The 17,655-nt window shown below is 47.0% G+C and overlaps 1 protein-coding gene across 2 annotated transcripts in view; it reads left to right on the top strand.

Moving 5' to 3' along the window:
• Positions 1-17,655, top strand: part of CAPZB (capping actin protein of muscle Z-line subunit beta) — a 56,795-nt gene that overhangs the window by 7,306 nt on the left and 31,834 nt on the right. For both annotated transcript variants that reach the window (XM_056508070.1, XM_056508069.1), the window contains exon 2: positions 7,043-7,132. In XM_056508070.1, coding sequence (XP_056364045.1) covers positions 7,043-7,132 — 90 coding nt within the window. The remainder of the gene's footprint in view (positions 1-7,042; positions 7,133-17,655) is intronic.

Here is a 17,655-nt window from a genome sequence, read left to right as displayed (position 1 = left end):
ATTAAAAAAAATAAAGAAGTGACCCCTGTAAAAATTAGGCAGCCCTTCTCTAAGGATGGACTGGGGCTCTGTCTTAGATATGAGTGGAAGGCAGGAGGACAGTGTGAAAAGCAGATTACCAGATGTGTGAACCAGCTCAGACCTACTGCACTGGCTGATTGCAAAACCTTTTGGGGCACAAACACACTTGTGTTCATCTCTCTGGTAGTGACACCAGGTGTTGCAGCTGCCTCACAAAGAGTTTGCAAAATCAGGCAGAGTTCTTGTCTCTCAGTGCTAGGCTGTAACAGGTTATTTGCATTCTGTTCAGCTAAGATTTCCTATCTGTAATTAGAGCTAACAAAGAAAATGCTTTTTGTGTGAAATTGAGACTTATAATGGGGAAAATCCCCCACTGTGCAGTAACATTAGTCATAAAACCTATTGGTAAAGTTGGTCAGTTCTACAGGGAATTTCAATGTCTTTAATCCATTTATTAAAAGTTAGACACATTTTTTTGCAATCTGTGCAACTTTTATCTGTAGCCCCCACTTTCCTCTTTCATGTGGGACTAACAGATTGCATAGTCACTCACTGCCACAATTTATTGGGAAGTGACTTTTTACAAACTTTATGCTTCACGGGAATTCTTGGCACCAGATAAAAGCCAGTAAATTGCATTGTCATGTTCAATGACAAGTTTAATAAATAAAACATTGTTTCTGTTACCCAGAAGACAAATGCTGGTGCAGAAATCATTAGTGATCCTGGCTAAAGGTCAGGATGGATAGCTGTTCCCAGAAAGCCTTGGTGCTGCTTCATCCTGCTCTTTGGTGGTGTGTGATGCTCTTTTCCTTGGACACATGATGGAGACTTGCACTGGGTTTGTATAAGCTAAAGTGATAAATTAGTTTTGAGAGTAGACACAAGTATGTGCAAGTATCTGGAAATACATCCTTGCTGGGAAGGAGGTGCCAAGGAAATGTTAATTTTCCCCTCTGTAGATCTGCTAACAGGAACAGGTCAGAAAATGCCTACAGGGTAGAAATCACCTGCAGAATGTGCTCCTGGAGATGCTGGATCCTTCCCTGTAAACAGGAAATTACAGACAAGTGCCCTGCTCCAGACTATCAGGGGTTGTAGGTTCTTCTCTCTGGATGTAAAATGTTTTGACAACTGCTTGGTCCATGAGATTAGGCTGCAGGCAGCTCTGGATTATTTAGAAACTCACAGATGGGAGTGCCTTCAGTGTATTATAACTCACTCAGTAATTGTTTTAGAGCTGGGCTGGGATGTTGGGACTTGAACTCTGGACAGAGAACTGGCCTGGTTTGGAGTGGGAATGAGGAAGGGAAATCAGGTACAGCTGATTGCAGGGATGCTTGGAAGAGCTGCTGGAGGCTGAAGTGATCAAATAGGATCTGACAAAACACTGATCATTGAGCTTGTCTGGAGGAGGAGATCTCTTTGGTAGCTGCCCCTAGGAGCCCATTGTACTCCTCTAAATCTGTGCAGGACTTGCCATGGCTGTGTTGGCATCCCAGAATGGCAACAAGCATCTGATATCAGCAGCACTCTGGGGCCAAGGAAAGTGAAGCTGCCTCACTTCTCCCCTGCCCATGGATTATTTTCATTCCTCTGCATGAGGCTTCAGGGCAGCTGCACAAGTTACCTGTTCCTAGAGAACCTCTGTAAAGAGGTCCCTCTGAATTTCTGGAGCAATGGAGGACAAACTGCTCAGTGTTTCTGAGGCTTTTTGGCTGTATCTGCAGTGTGTACAACACTGAGACCTGAATTCAGAAAACAAGCTGTGAGAGTGTGCTCAGTCATTAATTGAGGCTAGTATTGCTATGTGCTCACTTCTACTTAAAAGTTAGAGCACAGCAGAATAAAATAAACAATGTGCGGGAGAATGTCTCCAAGGAGGATTCGCTGACTCAAAGCTGTGACGTGGTTTGTGCAATTGCTCTGTAAATAAATACAGATTACAGGGGACCTGGGGGAGACAGAGTCCAGCAGCTTCTGCTAAAGCCATCTGATCCATCACTTCTTGCTTTTATTTTAATCTCTAATCCTCCTCAGTATTCGTGGAATGGGTGCTGTCAGCACTTGGGCTGTTCGGTCTTGACCACAGCAAATTGGGCTGAGCTCACTGCTGAGGGTATGGTGTGGTCAGAACTGTTTGAGATAAAACCCACTGAGTCCATCCCAACCAAAACCAGACAAAGGTAAAAGTAGCTGAAGAGAAGGAGAATGAGGTCTGCATCAGTGTCTTGTTTTTTAATAATCTTTGACCTTTTATGACTGTCCACAGCAGAGTCTGTGTTTGGGTTTTATTACCTTTGATTGTTTCCTTACTGTGCTCTTGCTGTTTCTCCCCCAGCACACCTTGCTGTCATGGAGCTGTGATTTATGAGTCCATTACAAATGGTTTGAGATAGGATCTGCCAGAGGAGGGTTAATAGTCAAGGGAAAAATAATGTGGAAAAGCAGATTGTGAGGAATATGTGCAGCTGATGGAAACGTCATGAGTGCAGAACTTCTCTGGGCTTTCCCAGCTCAGGCACTTATTCCCCTTCCCATCTAATATCCTAAAAAGTGAATGCTGACAGCTGAGAAGGGAACCCTATAACTTAACATACTACTGTACTTTTTATTACCCAAGGGTTACAATAATTCAACCCTTGCTGCAGCTTCTAGCAGTAATACTATCCTGTTGTGTAATTGGAAAAGGGAGTCTTCTGCCCTTGGAGCTCTGCAAGTTGGCAGGGATTAAAATGACAAGCAGGAGGGGAAGCTGGGTATCTGTTTCAATTAAAAAAACTTAGTGTTGTAGTACCACAAAGCTGAAACATTAGTCAGACATTCCTGTTGGGAGATCTGACAGGAAATAATGTGATTTACAATCTTGGGTATGACTGCAGCTTGAAAGGAAGGAAAAAGAGTCATTTGTTGTTGTGTACTTCTGGCCCTGGATTAATTTACAGAGATATTTTGCCTGCAAACTGACCAGTGATCAGAGTGATCTGAGGTGTGGTTGCTTTGAATTGCATGGCATTTTGCAGATGTTCTGGTTGCAGTGTCTTTTGAGGTTTTTACCTTATGGTTTTGCTGCCTGAACACTGAGATGCTGCTTGTACTTTGAATTTGGGTAGCCTTTCAGATGCCAGTCTTGAGCAAAACTTGGGTGTGAAGTGTCTCCAAGATTTTTATCTGTGATATTAGGTGTGTGGCTTTTTCAACTGCAGTAGTTTCTGGGTCCCCCAGTTCTCAGCAGATGTCACAGGTGCAAAAGGGGTTGGTAGCACAATCATGCCTGGAGTAGAAATGTTGTACTGGGTTTGCTAGTGGAAAAGATTTGGTGTCCAACTGAATTATTTCCCAGGAAAGGCTAAACTGGGAGAAGCTCCCACTGCTGCAGCACTGAGCTGTCTCAGCTCTTGGCTCAGAGCTTGCTGTGAGTGGGGTTAATACAGAAATAGAGCACAGAAGTGAAACCAGCCTGGGTTTCTGTTTGGGGACACTGCCCAGCTGTGTTTATGCTCAGCAATAACAAGGTCAGATGAGCAGGAGTGTCCCATCTGAGGTGTGAGGGGAGATCCAATCCACAGGGCTTTGTGATAAACAGGAGCAAATTCCTGCTGGCTGGAAGGGCAGGAGCTTTAAATGAGGTTTTTTACCTCCTTCAGTTGGGATGGGGAGAGCTGCAGGTTTGTGGAAGCCCTCCTGGAATATAGGTTAAGTCTCAGATAACTGGCAATGGAGAACTGTCCATTCCCAAACTTGGGAATAAAGGCTGTGGTATAACTAGTTGCATTTTTAAAGGTATTTTAAAAATGCAGAATACCTGTAATAACTCATCTGAGTGCTGGCATCTGTTGAAAAGGGCAAACAGGTGACACTGCAGTGAGGTGTTCCTGGTTCTGCTGGAGCTGGAGGGGCTCTGGGTGTGTCTCCTGGTGCAGAGGAGCTCTGTGCTCAGGTGCCAGTGCTGGGTGTGGGTTCTGCCAGGTTTTGGCAGGGGCTGTGCAGGAGCAGCTCCTGCCCCCTGTTCCCTGTGCCCCTCACCCCAAGGAGCTGTGGGCTAAACACATGGCAAGTGAGAGTCAAAAGAAAGTCCAGCTTGTTGCCTGTTTCATTTTTTTCTGATTTCCATACCTGTAGTAACTACCTGGGTTTTTTATTTGTGTTTTCTGCATTGAATAGCATCTGCCCATACTCAGCCTTTAAAGTTAAGGTGCAAAGCTGTGCCCTTTACAGCTGCACATTTATGCATTTTTTTTAAATTTTCAGCACTGTTTTTTCTGATTTGAATTTTAACAGAGTGCTTAGATGACCAGAGACCTGTGACTGTTGTGAGAAGGTTTCTCTTTTGGAAATAAGCTAAATACAGCAGAGACTGAAAAGAGGAGGAGGTGCAGACAAAGGAAGCTGTAAAATAACTACTGCAGACATCCTCATAACCTTTTTCCCTGGGGTAGTGCCATGGGAATGCTATAACAGGTGCTTAAGTGGAGATTCTAGATAGGCAAACATCTTGAAAGGAAACTTATTAAAGAGCTTTCATCTAAGCTAATATTTTCAGTCTTTGAGATTCCTATGATCTCTAAATCCTTCAGTGACTTCAGCTGTAATAAAACTTCATTTAGAATTTGTCTGAGCTCCCTGCTCCTCCACAGGAGGTTCTGGGCTGGATGAAACAGGAATGGTGGAAAATGACCTCCTATCAAGTTAACACAGAGCTCATTAAGTCCTGCAAGCTCAAAGAGCTTGGCTTTGGGAGCAGCCCAGCCTGGGAGACAGCCTGTCTGATCACCTGCTCAGGGAGCCCCTGCAGCAGCCTCTTCTTGGGTGTAGGCAAAAATTCCGTGGAAATGTTTTGTCTGGAGGTCTGCTAAGAAACCTGTTGTCAGTGATTTTACAGCAGAATTAAGCAAGTGGAAATGCAGGACATGTGAAGTTGAGAGAAGTGGGTGGGGCTTGGAGAGGTGGGTGACACATCCTGAGTTCCCCAGAGCACTTTCCTGTCACAGTTGTGTGAAGGTTTGGGGGTTTCAGCACCACTGATCTGCTGCCGCTGAAAACTGCACATCCTTGGGGTGTTCAGCTGTGAGATCAGGGCTGTGTGCTGCTGGCACCTGGCTGTGCTTCCTGCCCCTCTGGGTGTCAGTGCTGCAGCTGCTCCAGAGAGCCACAGGCTGGGCTTGAACCCAAGGCTGGCTTTGACACACCTGGCTTTAAAATCTTCACCTGCACAGGAAGAACCAGGAGCAGATCCCTGCTCAGTTCTGAAATAGGTCATCCCAGATGTCTCCAGTGCCCCAAGGTACCACTTTGAGCTGTCAGCTGTCAGCTTGTGCTGCCTTTTTGACCATTCCAGCCGGATTTATACTGGATTAAAGTGACTGTATAACCAGGGGTTTAGGGACACAACTGCAGCAGAACCTGCCTTTATTTGGTGCTCTAAGAGATCTGCTGGCAAGCTGTTTAATTACCTAAATGCTCTGTGAGAAACTGAGGAATCCTGCTGCTCAGCCCTGCTTTTTCCTCCTGGATGCTGGGGAGGTACAGTGTACCAGGCAGATGTGTGTGCCTGCAGATTTTTGTTTTTCCATTGCACACACTCAGCTTGGAGAATCTCTGCCTTCAGCAATCCTGCTCGTGTCTTCTACAGCTGATATTGAATATATTGGGTAAAAATGGTCACTCCAGGTTCCCTTGGTTAATCCATTAACACTGCAAGTGTGGATTCTCCTCCATGCAGTGTATTTTATTTTCAGTTTGCCTTCCTCTAAAATACTTTGGGTTGCAGCTTTAGTGGTGGTTTTTAACATCCTTCCCTAGGCTTTTTTGAATTTTAAACAACTCCAGCTGGCAGAGGAGGACAGAGCACTTCCCTAAATGTTCCCATGATCCACAAGTGAGGAGCACAGCCCTGTGACAATGTGCCAGGTTTCCTTCCTGGATGCAGGAGATAGCAGGAGGTACAGACAATACTTGGGAAAAGAGATCCCTGCCTGGGCAGGCTCAGACTCCTAAAGAGCCCCTGTCCTTGGGGTCTGAGAATTCAGTAGCTGTAAGTGAGGAGTTCCCTCCCCCGGCCATCTAATGATGCTTCCTAATGGATGTCCATTCCCTCCTTCCCTCATTCCACAGGCTTGGCTTAATTGCAGGAAACTTGGCTTCCTGTTTCTCTCTGTCCTGGGGGCTGCTGTGTTGAATAATGTGGTAATGGAGCTGTGTTAGTGTTGAAGCTGTTTGTAAACAAGACTTTGGGAGCTTGAATGAGCATTGGAGGGTGAAATGAAACCTCAGCTCGTGGGATTTGGGTGGCTGGAAATGGCAAAGGGAAAAAGGAGGGGAAGAGCAGTGAAAACAAACTGGTGTTGTGCTTCACCTGACCTGGGATCAAAGGAGTTTGTGCAGATTTTGGGTGCTGTTAGGTCAGCAGGAAAGTGTCTGTGTCTGTTTGTGTCTGCTGATAGAAAGGACAGCTAAAGGTTATGTCAGGACTGAGGCTCAACTCCTCAAGTGTCAGTTTTCTGACTCTGACCTGGAGTTTAAGGGTGTTTTTTGTGTCAGAATTGGTGTGAGACCAGCTACAGTGAGCCCTTTGGAGGTTTCTTTGTTAGCAATAAATAACTGACATCCCTGATTTCTTAGATACAGGCAGCTCTTGGTGTGTGTTTTGTGGGAAGAAGGAAAGGATGGATCATGCTTTATGTGCATTTCATTCTGGTTTTCTGATAAAGCTGCAGGGGAGAGGAAGCTCTGTAGTGGAACAGAGTTTGTGTTGGATGCTGATTATCTCAAGCTGATCAGTGCAAATGAGGAAGTGTTAAACCTACTTTGAGAGAAGGAACTTTCAGTTCCCTAACCCAGGTTATTATTGAGATTAAACACTTACACCAACACTGGAAACAGTTTTGGTGAGGTAAGGACTGGACTCAAGTCAATAATCCACGATCAAATGGAATGAATTTGACTTGTGTCAGTGCTGAGAACTGGGAGCTGTGTGTTGTTGCTGCCCACCTTGTGACCAAGGCTCTCCTTGTTCCTGCAGAGTGACCAGCAGCTGGACTGTGCCTTGGATTTGATGAGGCGCCTGCCTCCCCAGCAGATAGAGAAGAATCTCAGTGACCTCATTGACTTGGTGAGTACTGCATGCTGTCCCCAGGAAGTGGCTGTGACAAAGGCCTGGGATGTAAGAATTCCTTCTGGGCCATCTGGTGGTTTGTCTGTCCCCTGGTCTTTTGGCAAGGTTGAACAAGCACTGGCCAAGCAATGCCAGGAATCCAGGTGATTGTTTTGGGCTGTGTGTGCAGGCACTCTTAGGCATGAAGGGTCATTAGCAGCTCTTAATGAACTCACCTCCAGGTGCCAGCTTGGAGCTGCTGTTTGAATTTGGGGCAGTGTGTACAGATGGATGCAGGCCCTTGTACCTGGGTATTATCTCCTGGTGAACAGCCTGCTCTGTGGAGCTCTGGGAGGTGCAGTGGCTGTGCTGCCCCACAGTGCTGCAAAGACACTGCTGAGAATGTCTGGGCATCTGGAGAACACCCAAATCTATTTTTAATTTGTGCTGTATCAGATGTTCTGCAGTCTGGTGTCAAAAACCAAACCTGGCTGACCATCTTGGGTCTGATACCTTTTTTTCTTGCTTGTCCCTGGAACTTCTGTTGTCCTTTACACACTGCTAGGAAGAAAACTGACTTAAGAAGGATTTCTAGGCTCATTGCAAGTTGCACATCCTGTGATGCACATTTGGGTTGTAATAACCTGGTTGGTGCCAACTGTCCCCTAAAACTGTGTGTGGCACAGTTGCCTCTGGAGTAACTGAAGGTGTTACTGAAATATGGCTTTAATCTATACAGAGTCTGCCAGTGGGAAAACTGGATTCTATTGTCCAGTCTAAATACATGGCTTGTTTCTAACCTAAGCTTCTAAATTAGTGCAGAAGAGCAGCTGCTCACCAGAGGTTTGGTTGGGAAGTGCTTCTAAAGCTGGTAATGGTAAGCTATGGTCAAAAAGTTGTGGCTGACTTAAGTTTATCAAACTCTTTTTGGCTGACTTAAATTTATCAAACTCTTTTACTTATATAAGCCAAGGTACAGGTAAGAGTCAGGAAAGAAATTATTCCCTGCAGGAAGGGATTATTTCTCTCTCTTTGAACCATTTAGTAATTGGCTACATCTGTGCCCCCAAACCTCTTGGCAGCCTAAAGCATTGTTTTTGTGGCTGTTGATGGAGGTAGGACACAAGTAACTAAATCACTGATCTGATCTGGTGTGACATGGTTGGTTTTGTGATGAAATTGGGAGAGCTGAGTGGGTATTGGGGTTTGAGCAGCTCCCAGCACCACTCAAAACAAGGAATTGTTTGGGGAGCCATGGTAAGCTTGGCTGTGTAATTGGTCTGAGGGTTTTTAATGACTCAGAAAATTGCTGGGTACCTCTAAATGCTGGAATGACTTTTGGATGGTGCTCATTAGTGCTCTACATGCTTTCCATCAGCAGCACACTCCCTGGGCTCCTTTCATAGTGTAACATGAACCAGAGCACTTTGGTGCTTGTTAGGAGCCATTGCAGCCCCGCCTCTGGGGCAGAGATGAAATAATTTGTTAAATCCAGCACCATTCCTTTATTGTTGAGACACCTGTAGACCTGTTTTGCAGCCTGACCACCTGAAGTCTCCACTGGTTAGACAAGAGCAGTGTGTGCTCTGCCACTTGTAATAGTTCCAGAAACATCACGAGCCAGACTCCAGCAAATAGTTTTTTGACCTTTTCTTGGCAAATTTCATCCAGACCTTTGATGTTTTGATTCTGCTGCTTGTCCCATTAGCAGACAAGACCCTCCTTGAGGAAAAGGGCAGACTCCAAGTGCACAGTGAGCACGAGCAGGTTCATTAAACTTGGGGGAGAATTGTGAAACATGGCACCCTGATTTCTTGGCTTCCTGTGCTGGGTTTCCTTGCTTAGCCCACTGCCACAGTGGGTAGGTGTGAAGCAGAGGCTCATGTCAATGTTTGGTGTGAAGTTTAGGGTGTTGCCTGAAGTCTGTTTGCAGCTTAGTCTGTCATGGTCTTTTTATAGGATTTGATCTCCAGACTGATGGTGGCTGCTTGCTTAAGATCCATTGGAAGGAGAGAAGATGGCTTAGAAATGTCCTTGTATGTAAAGAGTTAGTTTTTCCAAAACTAACACAGTAAAGAACTGGCATCTCCTTGCCAGAATCCCAGTGGTTTGGGTTTGGAGGGACCTTAAAGCTCAAACAGTCCCACCCCCTGCCATGGGCAGGGACACCTTCCTTGAGACCTCAGCCCTGTCCAGCCTGGCCTTGGGCACTCCCAGGGATCCAGGGGCAGCCACAGCTGTGCCAGGGCCTCCCCACCCTCACAGGAAGGAACTTCTTCCCAATATCCCATCCAGCCCTGCCCTCTGGCAGTTTAAAACCACTCCTAGGCTGGTATTCCTGCTGGCAAGGATAACCACACTGAGTTCCCTCCCTGAGGTCCCTCTTGCTGTATCCATGTTCTGCTGCTTGTGCTCATAAAAGAGCCTCTTGGTCCCAACTGAACACATGCACTATGTCCAGGACTGTCCATGACTGCCCCCAAGTGTTGTGCTGACAAGGGAAATGGCCCAAACTTGAACATGAAGGAAAAGAGTGGGTGGAAGATGAGAATTTTTGGGTCACTGGCCCTCATCAGCCCAGACACTCTCCATTCATTAGCAAAACAGTTTGTGGTTTGCCCTTTCACCACATCTGTTGTTGAGTTTTTCAGACTGCTGAGGCTTCAATTAGAGTTCATTAGAGACCTTGTCAATCACAGCCCTCCAGAAGTCCTGCCTGAAAGAAGCTGTGCATGGTGCTGGAAATGGGCCTTGGCATGGAATGCTGTGCTTGGGGTTCAGTTAGTCATTATTTGTAAATACACTGCTCAGAGTGTACAAGAGGACTTCTGAATCTCTGCACATCAGGTTTGCTGTAGGCACATGCCTTTTTAAGAACAACTAATTTAAATTGGAATAATTTTCCATGGAGCTCCTCTGGAAACTGTGAGCCAAGTCCAAGCTGAAAGGAAGTTCCCAAAAGAGAAGAGAGAAAGGTGATTGCACTGCTCTTAAATGGGTTTGTTATGAAGATACTCCAAGTCAAAGGTTGGACTGGATGAACTTCAAGGTCTTTTCCAACCTCAATTACTCTGAGTGTAGTGACAGCACTTGGAGCATTAGTTGGGATGTTAATTGTGTCACATCAGTGCTGTGTCACCTCATTGCCTCACATGGGCCAGGAGCTGCTGCTGCCCCTTCACTGTGTTTCCCATGGAATCAGCTGTTCTCATCACCTGCTGGGCAGGGGGCTGTGAGGGTGTTCTCTGGTTGGAAATAGGCCCTTGGGTAAGTTGAGTGAGGTTTTGTTTGGCCCAGGAAAGTCACACTGAGTGGCAGGAGGTGTGAGGGAGGGAAGCTGGTGGAGCTCACTTCCAAGTGGCCAAGCAGCTCCTTCTGAAAGGTCAGAACAATCCATGGCAGTTGTCTTCCTGCTTGCTTTCTCTTCAGCTCAGTTGTACAGAAAGTCAGCCCTCTGCACTTTTAGCTGTGCTCTTTTCCAAGAGAAATCCCAGAGAATGATCAGCTCCTGGGCACTGCTGCCATGGAGGGTTCCTTCCTAGGCAGCACAGGGCAAGGTGGGTGAGTGGTGCCCAGGGTCACAGGTCCAGAGCCCTTTGGGGGTGTTTTCAGACAGCTTCAGATGTGTCTGTGAGGGCTGAGGTGGCACAGGTGGAAGGAAACTGGATTTATTGTCCTCATGGGCCATGTGCAGCACACAACAGATCTGTGACAGGATTGCCTTGGTGGCTTTGACTCGAGTGGGGAAGTTGATGCACTCTCAGTCTCACTGAAAGTTAAGCAGGTTCCTTTAGCAAGTACAAATTTCCTGCTGAGTGTTTAATTTGGATGTTTGCCTGGCTGTGTATAATATAAATTAGATGAAAAAATCTAGCTGACTCAGGAAAATGAGATGCCTGGCATGAAGTGGGGACAGAAAATGGTGCTCACAGAGCAGACAGGCTCACCAGGAGAGGGAGGATTGCTCACAGCCACAGCTTTCTCCCTCTCTTCTCCCAGTAAGGCTCTGGAAACAGAGTCAATCCCAAAAGTGAAAGTCTTCTTGAAGAGCAGTAATGCTGCCATGGAAGAACTCAAGTGAGATTTCTTTGTATTCACAGCAGTCATAACTTGGCTGGTTATCTGTTTGCAGTTAAAGATCTGGGAGGTGATCAGCTCTCCTTCCTCATCACAGGGGAATACTGAAGTATTTTTAGTAGAATGTGTTACTTTTTAGAAAATCCCAGAGTGATGAACCTTAAAATGTATAAACTTATGATTTTGAAATACTTGAACACAGTTCAGGCTGTTGCTTCATGTGGGCTCCAGGCAAGTCCCAAATCTGCTTGCATGCCTTCAGTCACTGAAGATATATGAAGCTACAGAATTTACCCCCAGGCAAACTGCACTGCTCAGGCTGCACAGACCATAAAGAACATGAGAATGTGGCTGGAGCTTTTTGTGTGTTAGTCCAGGAGCCTGAGCACTGTGCAGCAGTGTGGGGAGAGATAAAATAATTGGCTGCAGATGGCCAGCTGAGCGTCTGGTGAGGGTGGAAGATGTTTGAAACAAAAAAATCAGATCCAGTGAAAGCTGAAAAAGAAGGTGGTGGAAGCAGAAGTGCTTTGACAGCCCTGTGGGCTCAAAGCTGAGTCTCTGACCTCCTGTTCTGCCTGGACTTGCTGACCTGTGGGATGAGCTCCCAGCAGCCAGGCAGGTTTCTAACCCAGGATTATTGGCTAAAGAAAGGGGCTCTGGCTCTCTGAATAGATTTATGGTGGTTAAGAGCCAGTTTCTCCATTTGGTGAGTGGCTATAAGCAGAAGCTTTTCCAGCTAGCAAAGATTACCTCTGGATATCTTGATGGTAATTGGAGATAGCAATTAATACATATAAATTGCTAATGTGATGCTTGGCTTGGAGCTAGCAACCCCACTTCTGGCATGAGATTGGAAAAGGGAATTTCAATTCTGGCCGTATATCACTTATTCTATTTTTAAGCCTTTTTGTCTTCCAGGCTCCTGCCACTGCACTGCTGGTGTTAGAGACCCTTAAAATATCTGTTTAAATATCATCTGAAGGGAGTGTGTGAAGATGAATCCTAGTTGGAAACCTCCCTAACCTCTTCAAGGAATGCAGGAAAGCTGGAATAGAGAAATATCACTGGAGAGAGTATGTCCTGCATTGGGTATCTCCAAGCCCAGCTGGACTCTGACACAACCAGTCAGGACTTCCCAAGATACTGATACCCTGTGGTGGCTCCTGGGACTGGGGCTGGTAATGGGATACAGGAGCCTTCACCTGCAGGTCACCAGGCACAGCCCAGGGCACTCTGGCTGTGCTGCCTTTTGTTTCTCAGAAGGGGAATCCAGCAAAAGCTCTGGTTTATCCAGCAAGGCACAGGAAGAAAGCCAAGGATCCTGTTTTATGAATGGTTATCACCTTTTTAAATGTAGCTCCTCAAGCTGAATTAAAACATTTTCAAATTAATGTGGCATGTCTGCTATGACACAGTTACCTAGACAAACCTGGATTTGCAACCTTGTCAACATCTGTCTTTTTCCAGAAAAGCTCATCTGTGTTAATTTTTGTTTTGCCAGTTCTTGCAGTGCTGGTATTCAGTGCAAGTACATGAATAACACTGAGCTGTTTGCAGTGTCAGTCATATCTTGTCTGAGCACAAAAGTCCATTCAAGTGTCATTTCATAAACAAAGCTTTGGAGCTGTGATGGATCAAATTAAGGTTTAGCACTGGGTGGATTTGTGGGAGTGACTTTCCTGGTGGTTTTAGGCCCAAGATGAGTGGAGCCAGGCTTCCTCCCTGAGTTCCCACAGCATCTGCTGGGCTGTGCCTTCTGCAGGAACAGGAAACTCTGAGCTGTGCAGGGATTCCCAAACACCAGAATAATGTTTTCTTGGATGAAGGATCTGAGCTGGAGCTGTGCCAGAAGGGTTATTTTGTGAGCTTCCATGAGCTCTTCTGTGTTTGAGGGGGAGCAGCACTTCCATCCTCCTTTAATGTTGACAGTTCACATGGGATAAAATACTCCCCTTCCTGGTGGGGTGGGGTTTCTGTTAAAAACTGCTCTGATACATGTGTTCAGATACCTGCACCTTGCAGGTGCACTCAGAACACAGGTGGATCTGAATGGCTCCTTGGCTAATTGAAGCTTGTCTCATCTTCCCAGAACTGTAGAAATGTTTGGGTTGGAAGAGTCCTTAAAGATCACCCAGTGCCACCCCTGCCATGGCAGGGACACCTTCCACTGTCCCAGGTGCTCCCAGCCCCATCCAGCCTGGCCTGGGCACTGCCAGGGATCCAGGGGCAGCCACAGCTGCTCTGGGAACCTGTGCCAGCCCCTCACCACCCTCACAGGGAAGAATTTCTTTCTAATTTTCAAAATAAACTTAATCTCTTTCAGTTTGAATCCATTTCCCCTAATTCCTTCTGCTTCTTTAAGGAAAAAAAAACATATACTCTTTAATTTTGTTGCATTTAGTATAGTTTTCCAGTGTGTAAGGTTCCTGTGGAGGTCAGAATGCTGACCTCTGAATAAACATGGAAAAAGATGATTTCTTAGGGCTGGTACAGCAGGAATGTTGCTGTTTCACTGGGAGATGTGGTACATTCAGTCAAGGCTGTAGCAGAAAACAGACTCCTGGGTGTGTGAAGTGCAGAGTTTGGTGCAATTCAGTGTGGTCAAAGCAAGGATGGGACTGTGTGTCAGACATGGAGAACTGAGGTATTGCTCCTCTTTCCTCTGTGAATTTCTTTTTAGATACTGGTTTAAAAGTGCTTTAAAAAATAACCCAGAAGCAATTGTTTAATTGCTAATAAACTCCTTGAACCAAGAAGTGAGCCCAGAAGGAATGACTGAACTTAGAAACTCCAAAAAGGATATGGTTTCCACTTGGCACAAGTGATTATTTGTCTTGATAGCAGAGCAGTTGCCTTAATTAAAACACTGTGCACATACCTGGGCTGCTCTGCTGGAGAATTTGGTTATCTGGGACAACAGGATCCTTGTTCAACACATTTCCATCACTTTCTCATTCAGGTTTTCTTTCCTCTGCACTACACATCCTTTGTGTATCTCCTTAAAAAAAAGTATCCCCCAAGCACTGTGCCCTGTTCCTTCTGAATGATGCTGCTGTTCTTCCAGGCTGAGCCCTGGCTATCATTCTTTTTTTCTTTCCATTTTACACTGAGGGTGGTCTCACTTCCTGAGTGCCCAGAGCCACCAGAAGAGATGACAGAGCTGATCTGGGGGAACAAGGGTGCATTAGGGCCAGGTGACATTAATCTGGCCTTTAGCTGGAGATACAAGGTGCAGATTGTGCTCTGCATGTGACCTCCCAGTGCTTGGAGTGGGAAAAGATTGTGTCAGAACAAAGGTGGGAGCCCAGTCTTTGCTTATAAAGGAACATCACCCTCAGTGTTTGCATCCCAGTGACATTTATTTGTGGTGTGGTGATGAATGGAACAAAATCAGTGCTTCAGTCTGCCTGAGGAATGCCTTAATTCTTGTGTTTCTCAATTAAATTCCAAATTCCACGTGTAGTGACTGCCACAGATAAGTGCTCAGGCACCTGAGTGAGTTTTGGCTCTTCAGTTAACAGGGAACAACCTTAACAAGAAAAATTAATGATGCAAATCCACTGCTTGAGAAAGAAAACTCAGAGCACCAGAGCTGCCTTTGCTGGGATCAGAAGATAAACTGAATCCTGCAAGGGTCTGAATGTGCACAACAGTCATTTGCATGTTTTAGTAAGATTCAGTACTTGACATGGAAAAGAATCTGAAGGACCTAAATTCAGATGGAATCAGTCTGATGAACATAAAGCTGAAGTGTTCAAAGCTGCAAATTACCTTGTTCAGGTTACTGCCTTTGCCTTGTAAGCTGTTTTCAAGAGTGGAAGAGGAAAGGCAGTGCTCATAAATTGTAAATTCATTCTTTGGAAGTACAGTTGATACAATAAATGGTATAAGAATTACATTCTGAGGTAACTGTGCCACACTAAGGTACTTTTCCAATAATTAGAATTACATGAGTAGTTCCATCAGCTAGAATATCTGTTCTTTTTATAAATTCTGTAGAAATTTTCTAATATTTCCAAATTAGATGAGTGGGCTTTCTTCTGTTTTATTCTGAAAGATGAGAAGGGGAAAAGAATAGATTGCCTGAAGTCCTGTGGAGTGTCTGTACCAAGGGGATATACAGCTTGTTTTACAATGGAGGATTATAATACAGTGCAGTATTATATTCTAGTAAGTGTGTGATATAATGCAGTCACTGTTATGGCTGTAGGAATAACCACAGCCCTCAGAAACTGGGAAGGAGACCCTGCTCATGAATATTTGTTACCAGATCATCCACAGATAAGTTTAGTTCAGTAGATTGCATCTTAAAAAAACAATGGGTTACAAGTTCCTTCTAGTCAGTATGGGACTGTGCTCTGAGCCCTGCAGAAACCCCACACCAGGCAGGGGCTGTTCTTAAAATTAAATCTGAAAGTTACTTGTGTGGGGTTTTTTTATAAGGGTTGTAAATTCAGCTTTTCTGTAGGGGAATCAGCTGTGCCTCAGGTTTGGGGTTTCTGTGAGAAGGCTTTGTGTGGGTATTTGGGGTTGGAGGATTGCTCAGCCAGGCTCCTTGTACTCACATGTGTGGTGTGGGCTGTTCCCAAAGAAAGAGTGGAAACAGAGGCTGGAAAAGCCACTTCCCCCAGTTCTGTTTTCATCACCATTACTGACCCAAGGGCAGGAGTGTGTTCTGGCCATTTGTGTGTGCTGGTGGGCTGCTGGCCAGGGCTGGGCTGCACTGCTCCCCTCCCAGGGCTGGGCTGCACTGCTCCCCTCCTGTGCTGGGCTGCACTGCTCCCCTCCTGTGCTGGGCTGCACTGCTCACCTCCTGTGCTGGGCTGCACTGCTCCCCTCCCAGGGCTGGGCTGCACTGCTCCCCTCCCAGTGCTGGGCTGCTGGCCAGGGCTGGGCTGCACTGCTCCCCTCCCAGGGCTGGGCTGCACTGCTCCCCTCCTGTGCTGGGCTGCACTGCTCCCCTCCCAGTGCTGGGCTGCACTGCTCCCCTCCCAGTGCTGGGCTGCACTGCTCCCCTCCCAGTGCTGGGCTGGGCTGCACTGCTCCCCTCCCAGTTCTGGGCTGCACTGCTCCCCTCCCAGGGCTGGGCTGCACTGCTCCCCTCCTGTGCTGGGCTGCACTGCTCCCCTCCCAGTTCTGGGCTGCACTGCTCCCCTCCCAGGGCTGGGCTGCACTGCTCACCTCCTGTGCTGGGCTGCACTGCTCCCCTCCTGTGCTGGGCTGCACTGCTCCCCTCCCAGTGCTGGGCTGCACTGCTCCCCTCCCAGGGCTGGGCTGCACTGCTCCCCTCCCAGTGCTGGGCTGCACTGCTCCCCTCCCAGTGCTGGGCTGCACTGCTCACCTCCCAGTGCTGGGCTGCACTGCTCACCTCCCAGGGCTGGGCTGCACTGCTCCCCTCCCAGTTCTGGGCTGCACTGCTCCCCTCCCAGGGCTGGGCTGCACTGCTCACCTCCTGTGCTGGGCTGCACTGCTCCCCTCCTGTGCTGGGCTGCACTGCTCCCCTCCCAGTGCTGGGCTGCACTGCTCCCCTCCCAGTGCTGGGCTGCACTGCTCCCCTCCCAGTGCTGGGCTGCACTGCTCACCTCCCAGTGCTGGGCTGGGCTGCACTGCTCCCCTCCCAGGGCTGGGCTGCACTGCTCACCTCCCAGTGCTGGGCTGCCCTGGGCTGCCTCTGCTGCCTCTGGGGGCACCAGGCACAGGGAGTTGCTGAAGAGACAACCCAAAATTGATGTTAGTGGAGAAGAGAAGGAAGGGACAGAGGGAGCCAGATGTGCTCACAGATAGATCATTTCACCTGCCTTGTGCCAAGACACTGCTGATCTGGATCAGCTCTGGGAAGTATTTGAGTGTCTGGTCTCAGGAAAAGGAAGAATTTCCCCAAAAGCTGCTGCTGCTTGTCTGCTTCTGTTTACCCAGGGCTGTGCTGTGGTGCTGAGGCCTGCAGCTACCAGGGGATGAACTGCCATGGGAGCCCTGAGCTGGTTAAATCCTGAGCTGCCCTGCTCTGGTCTGGGCTCTGCAGTTCTGTGATGGCCACACTACAGCCTGTGGAGACCAAAATAGAAACACTCCAATGAATATTTCAGCTTTTTCAGCACTTTGCCAACCATGTCTTGGTTTGCCTCTGATTTTTTGTGTGTTTAAGGATTGATTGTGTGGGTCAGGGACACCTTCCACTGTCCCAGGCTGCTCCAGGCCCTGTCAGCCTGGCCTTGGGCACTGCCAGGGATGGGGGAGCCACAGTTTGTTTTGTCATTATTTTCCATTTAGGATTTTTTGGTTTTTTTGGTCTTTCATAGTCACATTGGTTATGTGTGTCCCTGCTCACTCTGACTGTCATCCTCTGTGTGTTACTGCCTTGTACTTGTGATCAGGAATGTTTTTGTTCCAGGCAGTTTGAACTCTTCTGTCCCATCTAATTCATTAAAATAGTTTTGGGGCTGTTGCACCCTAAAAAAAAGCCT

The sequence above is a fragment of the Oenanthe melanoleuca genome, chromosome 21 (genome assembly GCF_029582105.1).
Source record: "Oenanthe melanoleuca isolate GR-GAL-2019-014 chromosome 21, OMel1.0, whole genome shotgun sequence".
Taxonomy (NCBI): Eukaryota; Metazoa; Chordata; class Aves; order Passeriformes; family Muscicapidae; genus Oenanthe; species Oenanthe melanoleuca.
Note: the sequence above shows the minus strand (reverse complement) of the source record. Positions and strands in the feature narration are given on the sequence as shown.